The sequence below is a fragment of the Malaclemys terrapin genome, chromosome 17 (genome assembly GCF_027887155.1).
Source record: "Malaclemys terrapin pileata isolate rMalTer1 chromosome 17, rMalTer1.hap1, whole genome shotgun sequence".
Lineage (NCBI taxonomy): Eukaryota > Metazoa > Chordata > Testudines > Emydidae > Malaclemys > Malaclemys terrapin.
In genome coordinates this window covers 14,190,999-14,212,028 of record NC_071521.1, presented here as the reverse complement: position 1 = coordinate 14,212,028, position 21,030 = coordinate 14,190,999, and the positions used below count along the sequence as shown (strand labels likewise).

At 45.2% G+C, this 21,030-nt stretch overlaps 1 protein-coding gene across 7 annotated transcripts in view; it reads left to right on the top strand.

The window, feature by feature from the left end:
- LOC128825375 (collagen alpha-1(XXVII) chain B-like) overlaps positions 1 to 21,030 on the top strand; it is a 230,647-nt gene that overhangs the window by 105,728 nt on the left and 103,889 nt on the right. For all 7 annotated transcript variants that reach the window (XM_054007835.1, XM_054007836.1, XM_054007842.1 and 4 more), the window contains 8 exons: positions 5,682 to 5,735; positions 6,188 to 6,232; positions 12,884 to 12,937; positions 14,789 to 14,842; positions 14,996 to 15,049; positions 17,277 to 17,330; positions 17,639 to 17,692; positions 19,560 to 19,604. In XM_054007835.1, the coding sequence (XP_053863810.1) occupies positions 5,682 to 5,735; positions 6,188 to 6,232; positions 12,884 to 12,937; positions 14,789 to 14,842; positions 14,996 to 15,049; positions 17,277 to 17,330; positions 17,639 to 17,692; positions 19,560 to 19,604 (414 nt within the window). The remainder of the gene's footprint in view (positions 1 to 5,681; positions 5,736 to 6,187; positions 6,233 to 12,883; positions 12,938 to 14,788; positions 14,843 to 14,995; positions 15,050 to 17,276; positions 17,331 to 17,638; positions 17,693 to 19,559; positions 19,605 to 21,030) is intronic.

Below are 21,030 nucleotides of genomic sequence, written 5' to 3'. Positions count from 1 at the left end.
GCCGGATGACACGGCCACCTCCTCCAGCTCCTGCTACATCCCAGCCAACGCCTTGGATGGGAGACTTTGTCCCTGTTCCCCTACCAACGCCCCATGAGTCCTTTTCCTTCCTCACCTTATTTCGTCTCTTTCCTGGCTCCTTTTTTCTTCTGTCTAATAAGAGTCTGGCTCCGCTGGCCAAGACTGCGTATTTTGCAGCACTGCTGTGAGCCTATGACCTGAAAGGCAGCTAAATGAAATGCCCTAAAAAGCCTGAAAAGTTTGCCTGGTCTCAAAGAGGCTGATAAGACTGCGCGCTGGTCCTGTGCTTTTCCCAGCAGTGAGGCTGAGGTGAAAGTCAACACCATAGACAGAAGTGGAATTTTCTATCTTTGCTGTTCTCTTCTCTCCCCTCGTGTGTCTGTCTCTTGTTTTGTCTTCTGAGGAAGCAGGGATTGGACTTGAACAACAACCGCTCCAGCCCATTTCAACAAACTTTCCCCCGCAAAAGGACAGTTATCACCATCTTTGATACCATTTAAGAGATTGTCAAACAAGGGGGCTTTTCTGTCTTAAAAACTCTCCAGCTAAAAGGGAAAAGAACATGGGATATTGTTACAAAGAAAACCTTATTTAATCATGTACATTTCAAATGCTTTAACTCTTTTTCCTTCTCTTTCTGTATCTTTAATAAAAGGTTATAAGGATTTTTAATGGTGAGTTTGCCATGGTACACACAGGCTGAGGTCTCTGTATTCCGAACCCTGACCCTTGTTTAACACTGTTTAATGTTGGCCAGTGACTGGGTTATGTTAACACCTTTGATTTTTTTGGGGGCCTCTTTGTTCCATCTAAATTAATACAACAGGGTCTGTGACCTATCTGAGTTTGAACCGTGCATGTCACTTCTTTGCTTTGAAAGCACATAGTTCCTATTTTAGGTTTCCAAAACCCCAGAAAGCGCGACCCACTCTACAAAGGCAAATCTAGGCAGTTTCCACTGGAAATATCAACACATTCACACTAGACAATGGTTAGGGATTGTTGTTCTAGCATCCAAGGAGGCTGCTACCATTCAGGCTTGGGGAGGTTCTGGGAAACCGGGGCTCCAAAGGGTGGGAGTTTGTCTGGGGGAGAAGTTCTCTCTTGCATGCATCTGTAGGCAGAGGAGAGCACTCTTGATGTCACAGTACTTGCAGAGGATGAGTTGCTTCAGCTCTGTATATAAAATATGAGGAGAGAAGTGAGTTTTTTCTTCACGCACTTTGTGCAAGGGAGCTTGAGCTAGACATGGTTCCAAGGGATTTGTAATAATCCTCCAGGAGAAGCTGGTTCAGAGTGTGGGTGGATTTAGGAGACCCTTAGTAAGGCTGACCTAGGAAGGGACCCCCATCCTCCTTCCACTCCACCTCATCCCCTGTCTCCTCCTTATCATCTCTCCATCCTCCCTGTCACAGGGAGTAAGAAATGGGGAGATGGTGGATCTTCTCTACCTCCAACTCCCCTCTCTTCTCAGCTGGTGGCAAGAGGCTCTTTTCATAGAGCAGGGTCAGCAGTCTGACTAGGCATGGCTAGAACAGCTTCCTTAAGGTGACATTAATTGTTGGGGTCATGCACTGCGTGTCTTGAAGCCCACATACCTGCACCCTGCCAAACTTCATGCAATAGTTTCCTCCTGTCCCAGTTCTGAATGCTCAGAGAACCATGGCCCCATTTTCCAGTGGCTTCCAAGCTCCCTGCAGGGGTTTTTTGCTTTGCTGTTTGAAGGCTGAAGAGCAGAATTAGTTGTAACTGGAGCCTCCTGCTTTCGTAATTAGCCGTGTGGGTGAGCGCTAAGTAAATGCGTTCCTACAAGAAGCCTTTATGCTGGAAGGTATGAAAAGGGGATCTGTTTCAATACAGCCTCAGCTCAGCACTCGCGGTGAGTCTGCAGCCACATGACCTGCTGTTATAGAAATATTCTTCCAGCAAAGGTTTCCCTGTTTATTTACACATTACAGGAGAGCTTGGTGCACTGTATCACTGGCTCCCTTCATGGGGGGGAGAGCGAGCCAAAGCCTGTTTGAATACAGACCTGTGAAAGCTTTTTTTTAATAACATGAACTCTAGCGTCTTTCCTGGCCTGACGCATTAGTGCCACAAGGGTAAAGAGTCCTCACCACAGGAGAATTTCCAGGCTGTTGGGGTATGCCTATCCCTGACTATTTTTTATCCTTCCCCATCTCCCAATCCTTCTCTTGCCCATCCACAGATGATAGAAATCAGAGCTGATAGCACTCCAGCATCCTTGCAAGTTGCTTTCCTTGCTGGGTCCGTGATTGTTTCAATATCCTTTTTTAAAAGCCCCATAAAGCTCCATTTGAGTCAGAGAAACAACATCAAGCTCTTGCGGACTAAAATACTGTTTTTAAGTCTCTGTGGAGATGAGCAGCTCCAGCAAAAATAAACCAGCTTTGACGAGTGCTGAGAAAGATACCATAAGCCTGTTCCAAGGAACCAGCAGAGTTGTGGCTGTTTCCTCCTGAGAAAGGGAAGAGTGCAGTAGAACCTCAGAGTTACAAACTGACCAGTCAACCACACACCTCCTGTGGAACTGGAAGTACACAATCAGGCAGCAGCAGAGATGACGACAAAAAAAAAAAAAAAAAAAAAGAAAGAAAATACAGTACATGATTGTGTTAAAAATAAACTACTTAAAGGGAAAGCAGCATTTTTCTTCTGCAGAGTAAAGTTCTAAAGCTGGATGAAGTCATTGTTCAGTTGTAAACTTTTAAAAAGAACAACCATAATAATGTTTTGTTCAGAGTTACGAACACCTCGGGAATGGAGGTTGTTTGTAACCCTGAGGTTCCACAGGAAAAAAAGAGAAATGGAGTCTGAGTGAGCTTTCACCTCTTCATTTTGTATCACAAATACTTATCTGCAGTGACTGAACTAGAGGTGGAAAATATCCCCTTGGAGTTAGTATTGCAGTGCTAGCCATATGGCGCTAGCTCTAAGTCAGTGCTCTGCGGAGAGCACCTGTGAAACCAGTTAATAGTACATGAGCTGGAGTGTTTACTAGACAACAGAGCAGACAAAGTATAATTAAAGTGTGTGTTTCATAGACCTCATTCATGTGGCTCCGGTAATGGTTTAGTGCAGTGGTTCTCAAACTTTAGTACTCTTTCACACAGCAAGCCTCTGAGTGCAACCCCCCCCCCTATAAATTAAAAACACTACTTTATATATTTAACATCATTATAAATGCTGGAGGCAAAGCGGGGCTTGGGGTGGAGGCTGACAGCTCGCGACCCCCCCATGTAATAACCTCGTGATCTACAGTTTGAGAATCACTGGTTTAGTGCCACAGATAATGGAAGAGGAAAATCCGTCACTGTTCAAGAACTAAAGAGAATGGGAGAAATTCTGACCCAGAAATCCGACTAAATATGAACCTGGTGCATCGTAGATGAGCTGTAAGATGTACCTCTATGCCCCAACCATTCCTAGTGATTAAACTTTGGTTTCTTAGCAGACTTGTGAAGCTCTAGGGAGCAGCAGCCAGGGGTGCATGGTGCTACGTCTCAACTTAAGCCCTGTAACTTGCTCACTTATGATACCAATGAGTGCCAAATAAATGCTTGTAATAATATGATCGAAAATAGCAGCTTTGGGAATGTGCCTTTATACTAGCACTAAAAAAATGCCTCCTCAGCAGAATGTTAGCATAAATTAAAGTTCTGAATTAACCCAGCCATTTCTCCTCTGGAGTTTAAATGGCTTGCAAAATGCTGAAAACTCCTTTTTAAAACAATGCCAAAGACAGACTTGTAAATAACCCTCAATCCAGGATTCAAATACAAAGATGTTATTGAATTAAAAAATGAACAGATTGTTTCAACTTCTGAGGGAGCATTAGGGATTCAGATAGATTGATATCCCCAAGGAGGGCTCAGGTTTGAAATGTTGGATGTGACAGGAATCGGAGGACCACTTTCTAACTTAACAGCAGCCAGCCATTGTCTTCTCCGCTCTGGGTAGCTCATGCTCTTGAATGTCAGCTCCATGTGTATTGCATAGCGGGATATGATGCTTCATGCACTGTGGGAGAGGGCCCTGGATGTGGAAATCTTCTTCAGTGAATTGCACCATTCTCTCCACCGCTGGATTTGAAGAACTTTTGGCGTAGGAGTTCATTTAGAACTTCTGGGATTTCTTCTGAAAAGGACTTTTCACTGCAGATGTGGATCCATCTAGAACTGTTCTTTAATCCTGATGGACAGAGGGATGGAGGGAAATGTATCAATTCACCATATCTCCTCAATATATGTTCCATTCTATAGGCATCCGAAGAAGTGGGCTGTAGTCCACGAAAGCTTATGCTCTAATAAATCTGTTAGTCTGTAAGGTGCCACAAGTACTCCAATTCACCAGGGTTCATGATACAACCTCAGTGGTGTTTAAAGCACCAGCCACAGTGAATGGTTGAAAATATAGCAAGCGAGCTGTACAAAGGCAGCTAAATGAGCCAGACCACCCTTGCCAAGATCTCACTAGGTATCCAATAAACTGGAATCTAATGAAGTTAGGCACCCAACTCCCTTTCAGTTTCAAACTTCCTTAGGCTCTTTTTACAATCCCAGCATAGGAGTTTGCTAAGAGAGCCCAGGGGCTAACAATTTAAGAATAAAGAAACAACAGAAATAAAAATGCAGCAGAGTATTGGTCTGTTACCTTTGACTGTTTCGGTGCAGCAGTGCTGCTATGGAAGTACTTTTTAAACTGTTAAACAGATTATGTAGCAAGCTTTACCGGAGACGGTGCAAAAGTAATTGGGTCAAATTTCAGACCTGCTTCGTTGGAGTGGCCCCTGCTTCAACCAGGTCTAGATTTGATTCTTAGACTTGAATGTAGATCCAAGAATCCGCTGAATTTAATCCATAGCTTTCCTATTGTTACCATTTCATTTTTAGTCTCCTACCCCCTCCCCACCCTCGGTAGCACATATTTTAGATTCTGTATGTGAAGAACTTTCTTGGTGTATATTCCTTAGCTGTTAATCCCATATTGAGTTTTGGAAGTTAGGTGGTATTCCACCTACTTAATTTCACTGTGTAGATTTCAACGGGATATATTTCTATACATAGTCTATATTTCTTATTTTAGGCCTGTCCGTATTCCCATTGAAGCGCATGAACTTCCATGGGAGCAGGACTGGAACATTCCTTTTTTCTTTTGGTGTTGTGCATTGTCGAACTTTAACAATTCTCCACCAAGTTGGCTGCATTTCAGTAGTGGATGAAGTGATCCCTGCAGAGCGCTTCTGTCTCAGTTAGTTACATTTACAAAATGCTTTGGTGTCCTTCATTCTGAATTAAAAATGTGATGTGGGTAGAAGTTGCTCTTCTTTCTTCAGTATTCTATAAGGCATATACTTGGTATTTCTATACTTAGCAGCTATCTATACACTGATTATAAATCTCTTGACTAACAGGATCCTGCTTCCGTTGAAGTCAATGGCAAAACTTCCATTAACTTTAAGGAGAACAGAATGTGGCTCTTAAGTTTTCAAACAGCAAGAAAATCCTGTGTGTATGTTACTCATCCCAGTGAACTGGTGAATAGGGTTAGGGACCCTGGCAGGAGGGTTTTCATGCCATATATCAGGATCCATCAGCTACACACCTAATACATTTGATTTATTGTGTTTCTCTCACCAGGGAGATATGGGCGCGCTCGGACCAATAGGTTATCCAGGACCAAAGGGACTTAAGGTAAGAGAGTAACTGAGCCTTGTGCTCTCTTATCTATCCAAACCAGGAACGACTCTGCCTGAAGCTTGTTCAGTTCATTGTTTGGGTGAAAGTGGTCGTCTCTATGAAGAGAAGGTTGGGCAGTAATATTTGTCCACTGACCAGTAAATGATGGTAGACAGAACATCACTCTGGCAGTCTGCAGCAGGTGTGGATTGCTGGGGAATGCGAGGAGCATTTTCTCTGTGCAACTCCAGACCACGAGGGGTAATTGGCAGTAAATCTGATGATTCACCTCAGAGGCTGTATGGGGAGAGACCTGGTGCAGAACCTGTGGCCCAGGCCAGATGACCCTGGATGCCATGCTTTTTGGTCTATGGTCCCATTAGCCCTGTCAGTGACTAAGACCTGATTCAAGTCTTCAGGATACAGTAGCAGTGCTCAAACTCAATCTGGGCTTCCTCTCTTTTCAGGGGCTGATGGGAAACCCTGGAGAACATGGACTGAAAGGTGATAAGGTGATCTGAATACTCCCTTATTGCACTGTGTTTTATTCTGCATGTGAAATCCCACTTGTAGCTTGTTTCATATTCTGCACCACGTTATGTGCCCCATTCTCCTTCCTCTTCTGGTTGTCTACCAGAAATCCCATCCTCTTCATCATTTAGCATCTGTTCTCCTTTCTTGAGACTCCCATTTTTATTTTCCTTTCTTTTAAATAAGATGTCCACCCAGTCCCTGGCCTACAGAACTCTTCCCAAGGCATCACATGGGGTGGGAACATTGCTACAGTGTATATGATCTTACCCTTTTAGTTTTTCTGGTAACAAATATAGGCACAACTCTTAGGGTGGGGATTTGAGATCAGCATGAATCTTACTCTGATGACAAGAATCTCTGCTATAGAAAGCCCGTGGTATGAAAATTTACTTCCCTAAGAACTTCCACCTCATCTCAACACCACTTCCTTTAAAAAGGGGGGGGGAGGGGCAGAAAACCCCATTGGGTAATATTTCCCTTTTGGATGAGCTTTCTAGGCTAATCATGGTTAGCGCCTCTGTCTTTACAATGATGCTATTGTGTTTGGGTTATATATAATGCATTGTATGACAATGTGGTTTTGTTATGTGTTTAGATCTTATCACTGGATTGGGGTAGAGGTAGGGCTTTATCAGCATTGTCGCCACTTTCATTTATTAGGGCATGTTTCAGGGTGTCTCGCAATATGACACAAACATGCAGGCCGTGTTCCTTCTTCTCGTGAGGAAGGTGATTGAGAGACCAGCACAGAAGCTGGATGAGACGTACCTACTGGAACCTCAATTAAAAAACAACATTAAGAGATGCAAAACCTCATGTAGCTGCTCTTATTTCAGGTTAAGATTGGTTTATATCAAGTTAGTTTGCTGATAAGGAAGAATCGATTTAAACTACATTGATACAAGCCACTTTGAAGTGGAAATAAGGGGTGGGAGTTGCATGGTTTAACTAAATTGGTTTAAAATGCACCGTGAGTTAAACCAGGGCAAGTGTGTGTGTGTAGACCGGTCTAACGCCCATAAATGACAGCTTCCTGCAGATGCTTGGTTGTAGGGTTTGTTTCTTCCTTCAGAAGAGGGCAATGCAATAGGGTAATTAGCTTTATGACATTGACTGCTTGGGAGGATAGAGCAGAGGGGAAGTAATTGTATTGTCCTCCTCCTATTTTGGAATGTGTTTTAATGGCAGTGTTGAATTCATTCACTTGCTGCTGTTTTTAAAGTGTGGTCTATCGGCACTAAACCATGTATAGGGAAGCCATGTCAAGGAGCCAGATGCCCTCGTGCTCTGCATTGTGCTAGCAGCTCACTGTAGCACTCCCATGTACCCAGGCTCAGTTTCTGCTCTATACCACCTCACGCCTCTGGGAGAGTGGGGGGGGACAACTTGGGACAAGGCATGTTTGGGCAGAAGGGAGACTTCCCTATAAGGGTGAGTCATGATCGCTATAAGCAGGAATCCTGACCCAGCATTAACTCCAAGGGCCCACAAACTCTCCCGTCAACGCAGCCTGCTCTCCCTGAAGAATTGGCTTGTCCTTAAGATGCTGAATCCCTTAAGAATTGGCCTCGCAGGCAGTATCATTATCCCCTTTTTACAAAGATGATCAGATCTGTCTATTTAACCCACTTTTATCCCCTCCCCCATTACCATAGTGTCTAAGCGCCTCACAGTCCTTAATGTATTTATCTTTACAACACCCCTGTGAAGTCAGAAAGTTCTAGAGGATTGGATCTGGCTCTCCTGTGCCCCAGTCTATTGCCCCGGCCCCTACCCATTGTTCTTTCATTGCTACCTGCCATCCTGCTTTCGGCCTCTCTCTCTCTTTCTTTCTCAGCAAGGTTGGAAGGACCCAGAGTTTTCTCTCCCTTCTCTGACCACTTCTCCCACTACATCCTCCTCTGACTGGGCGCGCTTCCTGCCTGGCTTTCATTAAGGCCCTTTCCCACTCCAAGAATGACAAATGATCTAGCTCAAGCCTCCTCTATCCTTAATGAGTTGACTTTTCATTTCAATATCCTGGGGCACTGTCAGAAAAACAGACCAACCCAGCGATGATATCACAAATGGGAGAAAGCTTCCAGACGACTTGGGTGCATCCTTTCCAACAGTCTCACAGCCAAAGCCCTGGGAAACACAAGGCCAAGTAAATAAAATCCATGTAGACTTTGACAGCCTAGTTCTCTTTCACACAGGTGACCGCAGTCAGTTTTCATATTTTAGCTATAAAGCCTTTTACCCGAGAGGCCAAAATCTCAAAATATGCTGCACTCACTTGCACAGATACAAACGAGACATATCCGCTCAATAGTGAGATTGGGAAAGTTGGATTTTCTTTCGGCCTGTGTTCTTCAGCTTTTTGGTTTTGTGATTTTTTTGGCATCAGGGTGCAGCCAGTTGGCCTGTTTCTAATACTTAAACTTAGCTTTTCTAAGTGATCAGTAACCTGCTGTATTCATTTGGTCTCATGCTTCTTTATCTTAGTGCATCTTTTGGTCATATTGATCATTCTATTTTTATGTTGTGCACCATGAGCAAGAAACAGGTGTCTTCTTTCCTATCTTGCTGTATTATGTTTTTTTATTATTCGTATTCTAGTAGCACATAGAGACCCTGTCTGATACTGGACCTGGTTGTGCTAGCGTTGTGTATATACACACACAGTAAGAGACCGTCCCTGCCCGCAAAGAGCTTACAAAGAGTCTAAATAGACAAGACCGACAAAGGAAGGATTGTCATCTTCATTTTTCATGTGGGGAACTGAGGCACAGAGAGATGCCCAAGGTCACCCAGGAAGTCTCTGGCAAAGACAGGAATTGACCCCAACTCTCGAGTCCCAGTCTATTGCCTTAGCAGCAAGACATCCTTTTACTTTTGCTTCCTTCCTCTTTCAGTTCTGTGAAACTACGTTCCATCCCAACCACTACTAGGTCCCTCAGCATCTTTCTTTGATGCTTGTATTTCCTCCCTATATGCTATACAATTGAATCTGTTAATAGAAGTCTCAGATATAATTAAACTCCTTTTGTAGTGAGAGGACCATCCCCAGATTGCCCTCCATTTTGGTCATGGTGCCCCTCTGCGTAGAGTGGAGTGGGAGAGGTGACTTGAAACTAAGAAGGTTCTGTTCTGCATTCACCTCCTGGATGTCTCATTACTAGTTTCCACCTCTGTTGTGCATTTTACATGGGTTTTATGTGACCCATGGCCTTTCTCTGATCCCTTAATATCCCTCTTCTGCCTGTCAGATCTTAACTTCACCACTACCTTCCACTGTCTCCTTTATCCAAACTTCTCCTTTGCCCTAAAGGCCAGAAACCTAAGACGCTTCCTTGGCACCCATGTTTCCCTTTTGTATCTATCTTGTCTGAGAGTTTGTCTACCACCATCTCTGGGATGTTGCCAGCATTTGTCCTTTCCTGGGTGCTGCCTCTGCAAACAGATAGTTATTCATACCTCTATCCCTTCCTGACTAATATAAATCCCTTTCTGTTGGGTATGGTGGCTAAGGTTATGGGGAACTCCTTGGCTGAACGCACTGGTGTCCCCATCCACATCACAGATAAACTTTCTGAAGCATAGCTGGGCTCTGACACACTGTATGACCTAGTTACAGCTAACACAGTTCAGCCTCCATACAGCAGCATTTCCACTACGCAACCACATGTCAAGTATGTTGGCTTGTGTACACCCTTCACACTGCACATCCATGTTTGTGTCAGCTGCCCAGGCTCCCTCAGGAGAATGCACTGTCTCAAGCAGGCCCTGCCGGAGGTACTAGGTGGGGTATGTTTTTGCCATGCACTTTAGAATGCCCTTCCACAGACACACCTGGGAAGTAGGACTGCCTGACTCATGTACACAGCAGATAAGGATGGGGGGGTGTCCCCATCTGCACGTCACAGCTATGTTAGAGACTGACAGTCTTGGTAACAATCCTGCTCACAAACTGGGGTCAAAACAATAAGGAACCACAACCAAGATTTTCAAGTGTCTAGTGACTTTGGGTGCCCAATCTTGGACATCTTAATGGGGCCTCGCATTCAGGAAGTGCTGAGTACCCATCCTTTGAACGCCCAGGCCCTTTTAGGTGTGTCAGGTTGTCACCTTTGAAAGTCTTCATATGCTAACCAGATTGAGTTTGCATGTCAACCATACCATCTCACAACCTGGTTACTAGCTAGCGTAGATGGCTCGAAGGCTCAGGAGAGCCTTAGAGCTGCGGTTTACAGGATCTTCCTAAGGAAGAGCGAGAGTTACTTCAGTTATACAGCTGCAGTGTCCCATTAAACCCTGCTATTACAGTTTCCTAACCTAGACAGTTACAGGAGAAGCACTTCTGGCCTACTCCAGCTCCTGGATTGTTTTTTCCCACAATGAAGGAAAGCTCCCTTCACCCCTTTGCCAGGCAGGTCTGCTCCAAGCTCTTTGAGGTAGTTATCCCCCTTCCCAGCACCGATTGTATGAGGCAACACAGCAGAGGAATTAAAAGTTTCTGCATGCTTTGCAACAAAATATGCCTAATCCATGTCAAACACACACACATTCCAGCCACACTGCTGAAATGCTATAGACTGTGTGGCACCATGGATAGCAGCCGGACAGATATACACGGGGCATGCCACGCTTGGCTAGTGCTTCCTGAATCCATCCCATGAGTGGTTCTATACCCTCAATGCCTTGAAGGTCAATGACAATGGGTACAGCCTCTAGTCTCACATAAGCCAGGGCACCCTAATCTCTTCCTCTGGAGGATCCCTTGTCTTCATTATAACCCCTTATGGGGAAGCCTCTGTTCCAAAGAGAATGGTTAGTTCCAGAATGATAATGTGGGACTGTCCATAACTTATCTGCTTGTGGTAAGGTAGAAGCCCCTCTGCACATCCAGACTTGGAACTCTGTTCCTTAACATCATCTTTACACATTTCCCATGAACTACCACTTCTTTCCTCACCCCTACCTCATCAAGATGATTGAAGACTGATTTCTCTTTCAGATGATCTGTATCAATGGGTTTATGTAGGATAAAGTATCACTTCCATCCATGAGCACTTACTTTAGTCTTTAGCTGGAATCTTTTTAGCCTGCGCAGGTCTGGGACCTCCACGTATTTTCCTTTTAAGCAGTTTTTTTAATGCATATCGTATCAGCTTGGTTATGAAACAAATAAACCTTTTCTTATGGCTCTCAGTTACCAGGTTTGACAAAGGCAGGCTGGTTCTCAGAACAAACCCAGCATCTTCACCTCAGGCTGCTCTCCCATCTCTCAGGGCAAGGGATGGCAGCCCAGTGAGTTGGGATTTTCAAGGCTAGGGTGGAGAAAAGACTAGAAAATGCAGGACATTAGACAATTGGAACCATCCAGCATTAGCAAGGAGATGGGCTGGACCGTACAACAGGTCTTTTCCATCTCTAATGACTCCCATACTCAGGGTTCATCTTAACAAAGTGGTGGCACTTCCACTTCTCCTGCACATTTAGAGAAGCAGTTATGCTCATTAATTTCTATAATCATTGAGTGCTCAGTTGTTAACCTGAGTGGAATCTCTCCTCCTGGGGCTTTTTTCTCAAGTGTTGGAAGTCTGTGACTCTACATCTAAAGTTTGTCTTCCATATAGATTCCATTTAGAAGTATAGCCGTATGCGTTACTCTGTGCTGCTCTCTTATAAGAAAGCCAGGTCTGGATGGACTGAAGGCACAATGTGTATGAGATGCAGCCTCCATAGCATTTGCTGCTATTTGGCTTTGTCATCATGCAAAACTTTTATAAAGATTACTTCTCACATTTGTTTGGGGGAGAGAAACTGCCTTCACCCCCTTTCCTCTCTATTCATTAGAGCAGGTTTCCCAAATCTGATTTCCTAATCAGTTCCTCTGATGGAACAGTTGTTTCTAGGTGCCCAGAAAGTAAGGATCCTCTACCAATTTGGAGAAAACAAAGGTCCCGTATTGGGTCATCTGTCTAACAGCTCAGTGCTAGCCTGTCGATTTCTTAGTCAGACTTCATGGCCGCGATTCTCAAAGGGACCTAAGTCTCAATGAAAGTAAGTCAGCATTAAGTGCTTAAACCCCTTTGGAAATCCCAGCCTAGATTTCTGCAGTAGGTTGGTACTGAGGGATTTCAGTAGATGTCCAATACTTTTATAGGGAAGGGGTTGATCAGTACTCCCAGTCCCAGGCTATGCCTTCAGAACCCGCCCCCCCCCCCCCCCCCCCGAGCCAGGCTCTGTAGAGGAGAACAACCTAAGAGGAGAATTCCATTTACCAATAAGCAAGATGGCTGTTTTGCTCAGCTGTATTTTGACATTTCATCACCTATGTGGTTGCTACTAGCAAGAGAAAAGCAGCCTGTAGTCCTCTCTTCTAACGTTTTTCACAGCAGGCACAGGTATTTATTTTCTCTCTCCTGTGGTTTTGTTTCTCAGTTTAGATTTGTTGTTAGGAAAGGCATATTTTGCTCAAGATTGTTGTGATGGATTATATGACCTTTGGTTTGTCACCAGTTCTGTTTGAAAGGGGCCTGAAATGAAATTTCTGCCGTGCAGTACATCGTATAATTTTCTATAGACCTGGACCGTTTTGCCATTGATGGTGTATATTGTAACTTTCTGTGGTGATGTGTATTCAGGGTGATCAGGGACTGCCAGGTGTTCCAGGAGATATTGGATTCCAAGGAGACAAGGTAATTGCTTTCAATTTTTCTTCTTACATAGATAACATGCATAGCTGCCGGCTTTCTCAGCTCATATTCAAACCATGTTCTTTTGAAAGCTCTGTTTCCTCCGGTCATAAAGACACTAGTTACTTGCATTGCACCCTCAGATTCACCCCCCACTCTGTATAACTCTGAGAGCTTCTCAAACCAAAATCAATAGAATGCAAATTTTTTTAAACATGCAGTTCTGTATGGGAAAATAAGGTGCTTCCTATGGAAAGGGCCATAACCTCCTGCAGAAACTGAAAGTGATGGAACAAGTTCTTCTGATTAGGAGCAAGATGCATGGTCTGCTGGCTGCGGAGTCAGTGAATTTGTCTGCTACAGGGACTTAGGCCCCAAAGCAGCAAAGCACTTAATCATATGCATAACTTTAAGCACGAGCAGTCGGAGTCCTATTGACTTCAGTGGAACTACTGGTATGATTAATGCTACCCATGTGCTTACGTGCTTTGCTGGACTGGGGCCTCTGTAGTGGTCAGCCACACCTCCCTACAATAGCTTATATGTTCTTAGGGCCGTATTAGAGAGTACAGATCATTGGCATCAGTGTGGGTGACCCTGCTCATGCCAGGATTGAATTTGGCCCCTAGAATCTATAGGTCTTTAGCATGTGTCCCTGCGAATACAACCAGAGAGCAGGAAATTTCAGGCAAAGAAAGCATGCATGCCAGGTCCCTGCCCTATGATGGCATGAGTGTCTTTGTGCTACGTACCGGTGAACGCAGTACAGTATGCAACCGTCTGTGTAGCTCTTAGGATCAGAGTGCAGAGGGTGTGTTTTCCACGTGCTGGGGAGCAATGTGTGTATGTCCCACTGAAAAGATGCTGTGAGGAGGTGTGTGCTGGATGTCTGGGTGCAGAGAAGGAGGTTGCCTGCATTAGCCAGGAAGACCACGTAGCAGAGAGGGGAAGTGTCCGTGTGCCGGATTCCAGGGAACAGATGTGTGGGTTGCCTGTGTAACAGGTGTAAGGGGCCAAGCATGCATATATGCCTGCCTGCCAGCCAGGGAGGAGAGTGTGAGCACCTGCCAGCCAGGGGTTGGTGTATGTGAACAGCTGTGTAAGGACCTGTAGAGAGTGGAGTTGGAGTATTAGTAGGGTGACCCAGATGTCCCGTTTTTATAGGGACAGTCCCGTTTTTTGGGACTTTTTCTTATATAGGCGCCTATTACCCCATCCCCTGTCCTGTTGTTTCACAGTTGCTATCTGGTCACCCTAAGTATTAGCATGTAAAACTCTATGGCTCAGAGATGGGAAACCAAGAGATCCCTATGCCATGGGATGCACTGTGCTGGGATTTTGGCTGGGGAAACCACCAATCAAAGGACTTTCAACAGCTGGCCTTATGAGAGCGAGAAAGAAGAGGATGTTGGAGAAATGTGACTGTACAGCAATGTTAACTATAGGTGTCCTTCTAGAATTCGGTCTTCTTTAAACGAGTGACTCCTAAAGTCCTCTCCTCTCCTTCAGGACAGTCTTCCCCAGCCTTGTATTGGTGACAATACCAGGCAGCCCCATGAGCCATCACAGCTGACTCCTTTCTCCTCCCCTTACGCATGCTGAGGTCCCGCCCCATATCCTGGTGTATGAACGCACCAAGGGAAAAGAGAGAGGCTTATGCTTGGCAGGTTTAATGTGTTCTATTGTGTCCTTCCATGCTGTGGTCATCCACCCCCCAGAGCACTGGATATGGCTGGAGTTGTCAGGATGAAAAGATTCTCTTGCTGTTGCAGAAGCATGGGGTGGGGGCTTTACAGTGGTTATTTTGCATCTGTTTAATTCTGTTTACTGAAAAATTGTTTCTCTGTTTCCCAGGGCAGTCAGGGCTTTCCTGGGATACCAGGAGCCCGAGGGAAGCCAGGTCCCCTTGTAAGTAATGCCTTTTAACCATCTTCTGTTTCCTAATCTTGCCTCTAAAGAGTTCAGTGCCCAGCTGGAAAGACAGCTCGGCAGGGTGGATGTTATTCTAAACAGGAACCTCAGCAGCTGTCTTACATTCACCCTTGTTTTCTGATTTGGCAGGGAAAGGTTGGTGACAAAGGTCCAGTCGGGTTTCCAGGACCACCCGGTCCTGAGGTATGTGCCTTCAGCTCTGATCATTCCTTTCTTTCTTGATTTCTGCCGCCTCTCTTTGTTGGCAAACCTTCATAATTCCCCCACCTCCCAAGCGATCCTCGCTGCAAAGAGAAAATGAGAAACGTCCGTTGGACAGCTGCAGGCTACTTCGCTGCTGAGATTCTACCTCCTTTGAACTCCAGCTTGGGTTTTAATTTAGGAATCATTTAGATACTCACCTCCCTGCCAGTCTTGGAAACCACTCTTCAGGTGGCTACATCTATAGATTCAGTGGAATTCTTTGCTTCTGACTCAACCAGTAATGCTCCATGTGGGTGCAGGGTTGAAGTCTTTGCTAGCAAAGCACAGGCAAATTCCTGTTGAACTCACTGCCGTAGTGCTGCACTGACAGGTTGTCAGTTTGCATAAGGATCCCTCCTCTGTGTTTTATCTTCAGACGGTTCCCTCCCTCCCTCCCCACTCCATGGAATCTCTGGGGGTTTCCAAACTCCAGGCTATACATTAAGCGCCTCGCACATTCCAACCCGGCTGCAGTGATGTATAGTGAGACCAAGAGGATGGAGTCCTTGGGCCACCAGTCCCAATCCTCTCTCTACCTCAGCGTGATACCAAGGCCCCACTTGTTGTAGTCTGTTCTCTCCTCGTTTCCTACAATCACTTAAATCGCTAATAATGCTTAGCTTTCCTCCATAGGGTTCGAAGCACACTAAGAAAGGAGGTATCATCCCCATTTTACAAATATCAGAGTAACAGCCGTGTTAGTCTGTATCCGCAAAAAGAAGAACAGGAGTACTTGTGGCACCTTAGAGACTAACAAATTTATTAGAGCATAAGCTTTCGTGGACTACAGCCCACTTCTTCGGATGCATCGGCTGTAGTCCACGAAAGCTTATGCTCTAATAAATTTGTTAGTCTCTAAGGTGCCACAAGTACTCCTGTTCTTCATTTTACAAATAGGGGATCTGAAGCTTAGAAAGCTGAAGCAATTTGCCCAAGGACACGAACCCAGCTTGTCCAGCCCTCTCTCCTTTCCCGTGGAGCAATAGATATAACCATCATGGCATCCCTTGCCTGTCCAAGCAAGGTCCCATAGCTGTTTTGGTCACTTGGCCCCCGCTCATCATGCAGCTCTCCAGCCTGTTTTCTGCTGCTGCTCCCCTCCCGGGGAAAGAGCTAATTTCCTGAGCCAAACCCTTTCAGAAAGTTTCCTTATTGGTCAGGAGAGAGGACTGGGGGCCCACTCTTCCACTCTGGAAGATGATACATCAGTCATGGTGAGGAGAACAGCAATGGGTTTTCAGCTCAGCAGGTTCATCACCATCCTACAGTGGGTCTCAGTTCTTCCCTTTTTATTCTTTTAGCCTCTGTTGTGGGTAACCTGGGAATCTTTTTAACCAAATACTGTTCATGTTAGAAGACAACCCCATTGTCCTCGCCCAAAACCATGTTGTGATCTCTTCAGGTACAAGAGCAATTTCTCTGCAGCACGTTGTGGTTCACGCCCTTATTAATAATTAGAAAATGTACGTCGTGAGCCTGAGAGCCATTTGTAGTGCTGGCTGATAGACTGTTTTCCTTTCATCAGTGTTCTGGTATTTTGCTGGGCCTGGAATGGCTCTCTGTCAAGTGGTATCACTTAGTAATTCTTGTTCTTTGTTTCTACTGGAAATGACTATGGATTTCTTTGTTTCTTCAGTGAATGGGTTGTGGGTGGAAAGGGGGTCACTGTTTGGTTAAAGACAGCAGCTAATGAGCATGTCAGCACCTTTCCTAATTCGTAGCCTACTTCCCTTTGTCATGCAGGCAGGTGATTTATTTCTCTGAGAAATGAGATTATATACTGTCTGATAAAGATGAATTAAAAACCAAAATGCCATTTTTAAATATGCGACGACCGGGAGGCCCTTACAACAGTGAATTTTGCAAGGAGATGGACCAAAAAGGGGCTGTTAACAGAAGGGATGCCTTGTTCTTACTTAAACCAATAACCTAGATCTCTTTTCTACTGATACCCTCTACCACATGTTGGATTTCATCTGGTTATTTCAAAGCTGCTTTAGTCCCTGCAGATGCCCCACAGTGGCCTGTATGTGCACAGTGCCAGCATATGATGCTCGTCACAACACGAAGCATCAAGTTAAATCTTTAGAAGAGCTCTTAGAAGAGCACAGGAAGCCTTTCCAGACAGCTCTCTAATGTAACACCAACCATTTCTGATTCTCTCTAGGGCTTTCCAGGGGATATTGGCCCACCAGGACAAAATGGCCCCGAAGGCCCGAAGGTGAGCGGCTCTCAGATAGAAGCCTTGTGCTGAGTTGGAAACAGCCAATGAAAACACAGATGTGGGAAGCGGGGTGGGGGGAAAGCCCTGGAGATTCCTGGAGATTGTTCTGGCTGAGACTCCGGTTTGGTCTGTTTTGGATTGAGGTCCCTCCAAGAGTGGGATTTTTCTTTTTTTCCTGAAACAAAATTGACATTGGATCCTGCCCCATGGCAACGTGTGTTGGAGTGAGACCTGTCTCACTTTAATGGACCCTCAGAGCTTATGCTTCTATTTTCTGAGAACCTTTTCTTTTGGATCCATTGCAGGGGAAGCCCGGAGCACGAGGTTTACCTGGGCCGAGAGGACAGCCTGGCCAAGAGGTAAGTGTCCGTGTGCTTCCAAAGCCAAATGCCGTTCTTGTCCAAGAAAACTTTCCTTTTCCAATCACGTTAATCTTTTGCATAAATGGGGCCCAAGGTTTGCTCCATCTCCACCGTTTGCTCCATCTGCACCTGGGAGCAGATACTCAGTCTCAGTCACCAATCAGAAACCTGCAAAATCACAGATCCACCTGGGTTAGCGCTAGGGGCTACATGCTCCCCTCAATCCGTGCATCCAACAGAGGCTGAGCCACCCCATTAGCTTCTTTTTTTCTACACCTCATCTTGGTGCCTTCTTCCACTCAGGCCCCTATGCCTGAAAATCCTCCTTTCCTGGCCCAAGGTCCAATGTGCCTCTATTCTGTGTTCCTTCACACATTGCCTTAAAGCGCATTTTCTAATGTGAGGCCTACAACCCCTGGTCTTCCCCACAGAGTAACACCATCTTCTAAAATAAATAATGAACAGGATGTACTCCTTATTCTCCATCATGTGCTCATGACCTTATTGCTGCATAAACCCAGGTCTGCTGCCTCCGCCCATCGTGTTGTGCCTTCATTCAGGGCTTAATTATGCCCCTCACTGTGGGGTTGCCATTGACTTTAGTGACCCTTGAATTGGAAACACTTTAGGGCAGAGACAGTGAGCCTCATTCTCCTCTGCTCACAGCAGCTTTACACCAGTGTCATTCCAGCGACTTCACTGTAGTGTCTCTTGATTTACATCAGCCTGAGTGGAAAATCAAACTCGTTGTCTTTTGTCTTTCAAGAGCCATCTACATTTGTAGCCCTGTGAAAATAATCCAAATTCAGTGCATGAACTGAAAGCATGGTATAATAGCAATAATAATTCTTAGCCTTATTTAGCAGTTGTCATTTTAAAAGAGCTTTTACAAGCATTAACTGATTCATCTGCATGACCCCTTGCCTCCCCGTCCTCTGTGAGATAGGAGAGTATTCTATCCAGTTTGCAGATGGGGAAACCAGGACATAGATTAAGTGACTCACCCCAGGTCACACAGTGAATCCGTGTCAAAATCAGGTCTCATTGACTTCCAATCCCATGGTCAGTCCACTTGACCACGTGGCTTCTATTAGTGGTCCTAATGGTCGAACTCAAAACCACTAGAGCAATGGGTGGGCTAAGAGCACTTCAATTTCTCTTTCTATTGTGGGTTTAGGCTAGACACTTGAGATCACCATCCTGTGGCTTAATTGAAGGTCTCCTGGAAACTTAAAATCTGATCCAGACTAAACAGAAACTGACGAGGAACCCAGATGCAGGGCCTAGTCCAATTGCCATGTAAGCCTTTGGGAAATCTCAGTAGTGGAGCCAATCTAGTGTCCTGTGTGAAAGTGAAGGAAAACCCTCAGTATATTTGATATGTGTGAAAGTCTGTGAGAAACCTTGCACCTGGGGTAAAAAGAGCAAGCTCTCCGGGGTTTGCGTCCTTGGCCAAACCAAACTAATCAGATGCCCGTGATCAAGTACAGTATCTTGTGGGCAAAATTCTTCCCTTTGGTAAACACATGCAATTGCCATTAACTTCTCTGGGAATTTCTGGTGGGCGTCCATAGGCAGGATTTGCCTTTAGGTTTATTCCTCTGGCACTGGGATGGCTCCACAGACATATCTGGCTGCACTGAAATGGTGATGAGATCTCCCGGAAAGAAGTGCTCTGATAATCTTCCTTTCCAGTCTGATGGGATGGAACTGTTAAAATGTTATGACAAGACAGCGGTTGCGTAAGCCTGGGGATTGTGTATTTAAATGCTGATGGTATTACAAGCTATTTACTTTCATAGCATTTCTGGAACCCAACAGACCTATAAGATTTTCTTACTAGTTTCTTTTTTTCCCCCTTTAGGGAGATGAAGGACCCATAGGGCCACCAGGGTCCCCTGGTCCAGAGGTAGGTTTCACTGCTCTCGAGTGGCCTAGTCAGTTACTAAGTAGCTCCATACGCCTCACCAGGCATTTGAGATTGGAAATAAAAATGAAAGATTTGAACCCCCTGTTTCAGTCAAAGAATGGTCCTGCTGGCAAGCATTGTATTGTCTATGTGCAACAAGGGCTTGATCCAACGTTCATGGAAATCAATGGAAAGATTCCCACTGGGCGTTGGATGGGGGCTATATAATGTCTTAATATTCAACTAAAGGTGGGGCTAGATTAAAGCTCCATATATACACCCTCAAACTTTGGGATAATTCAGATCCAAGTGCAAACTGTGTGACTTGGACCTAGCTCCATAACTCACCCCCATGTTGGCTTCCCTGATTAAAAAATATGTCCCTGGTCTCATTTGAATGCTGCATTTGTTTTTAAAGGAGACGAGCAAGAAAAAGGATGGATTGAGAAATACAAGGATATAGTGGACTTAAAAAGTCCTTTTGTCTGCCCCATAATGTGAAAGTAGAGGACCCTCAATCAAAACAACAGAGCAGTACATTTGGGATAAACAAAAGGAATATAGTCATATCTTTGGAACTCACCACTGCAGGATTTTATGACCTCTGAGAATATTTGCAGGATCCTGATATAATGGTAACCAAATCTCACCCTCTGGGTGTACTCTAATGGCTCCCCCACATACAACTTATTGCTATTGAGCCCGTGCGTTGATACAGCAATTTTCACTGCCCTCTATAAAACCAGGTATTGGCTGCTACCAAAGATCTGATGCTATAAATCCATTCCAGCCCTAGCTGCTAGGGCAGAAACTGAAGTGGCTTTCCCGGGCAGGGAGTAAGTTTTCACCAGCCCATTGGTTTGGGAGTGTATTCCTGCTTTGATGCGTGATAAGCATGGGGTATATATACTCACACAGAGTCAACAGTTTGCACTCATCTGTGGTGGCCACGGCTGCCAGAAAGCTCATATTGGCCGAATTCTCGCTGGTACCAGTGGGGTATTGTTGCCAGGAAGCTCAGGCTCCCAAATCCCAGCTAGTTTCTGTGGGGCGCTGCTGTGATGAAGCTCATGCTGGCACTAGGAAGACGCTGTCTTTAGGGGCTCAGGATGCTGGAGCCTGAACTGGCACTAGGCACAGATGGCTGCTGGGAGTGTTTGGATGCCCAATGAATGCAGTGTATAATTACCCAGTATTAAAAGGTCAGCAATACAGCCCTTCCATTCATTTCTTACAACGCCCATGCTGCACTTCTGGTGTGATGCTGAAGAGATGAAATTTGCTAATGGTGGAGCAGAGACTTCCTTACACATGCAGTTTCTATCTCGAGCTGGGATCCAGGTCATCCAGAGATCAGACCCAGGGCCAAGGCATTGTGCCCTGGCGCCTAGAAGGGCTGCTTTGGGATGTTGTAAGCTGGATTCTT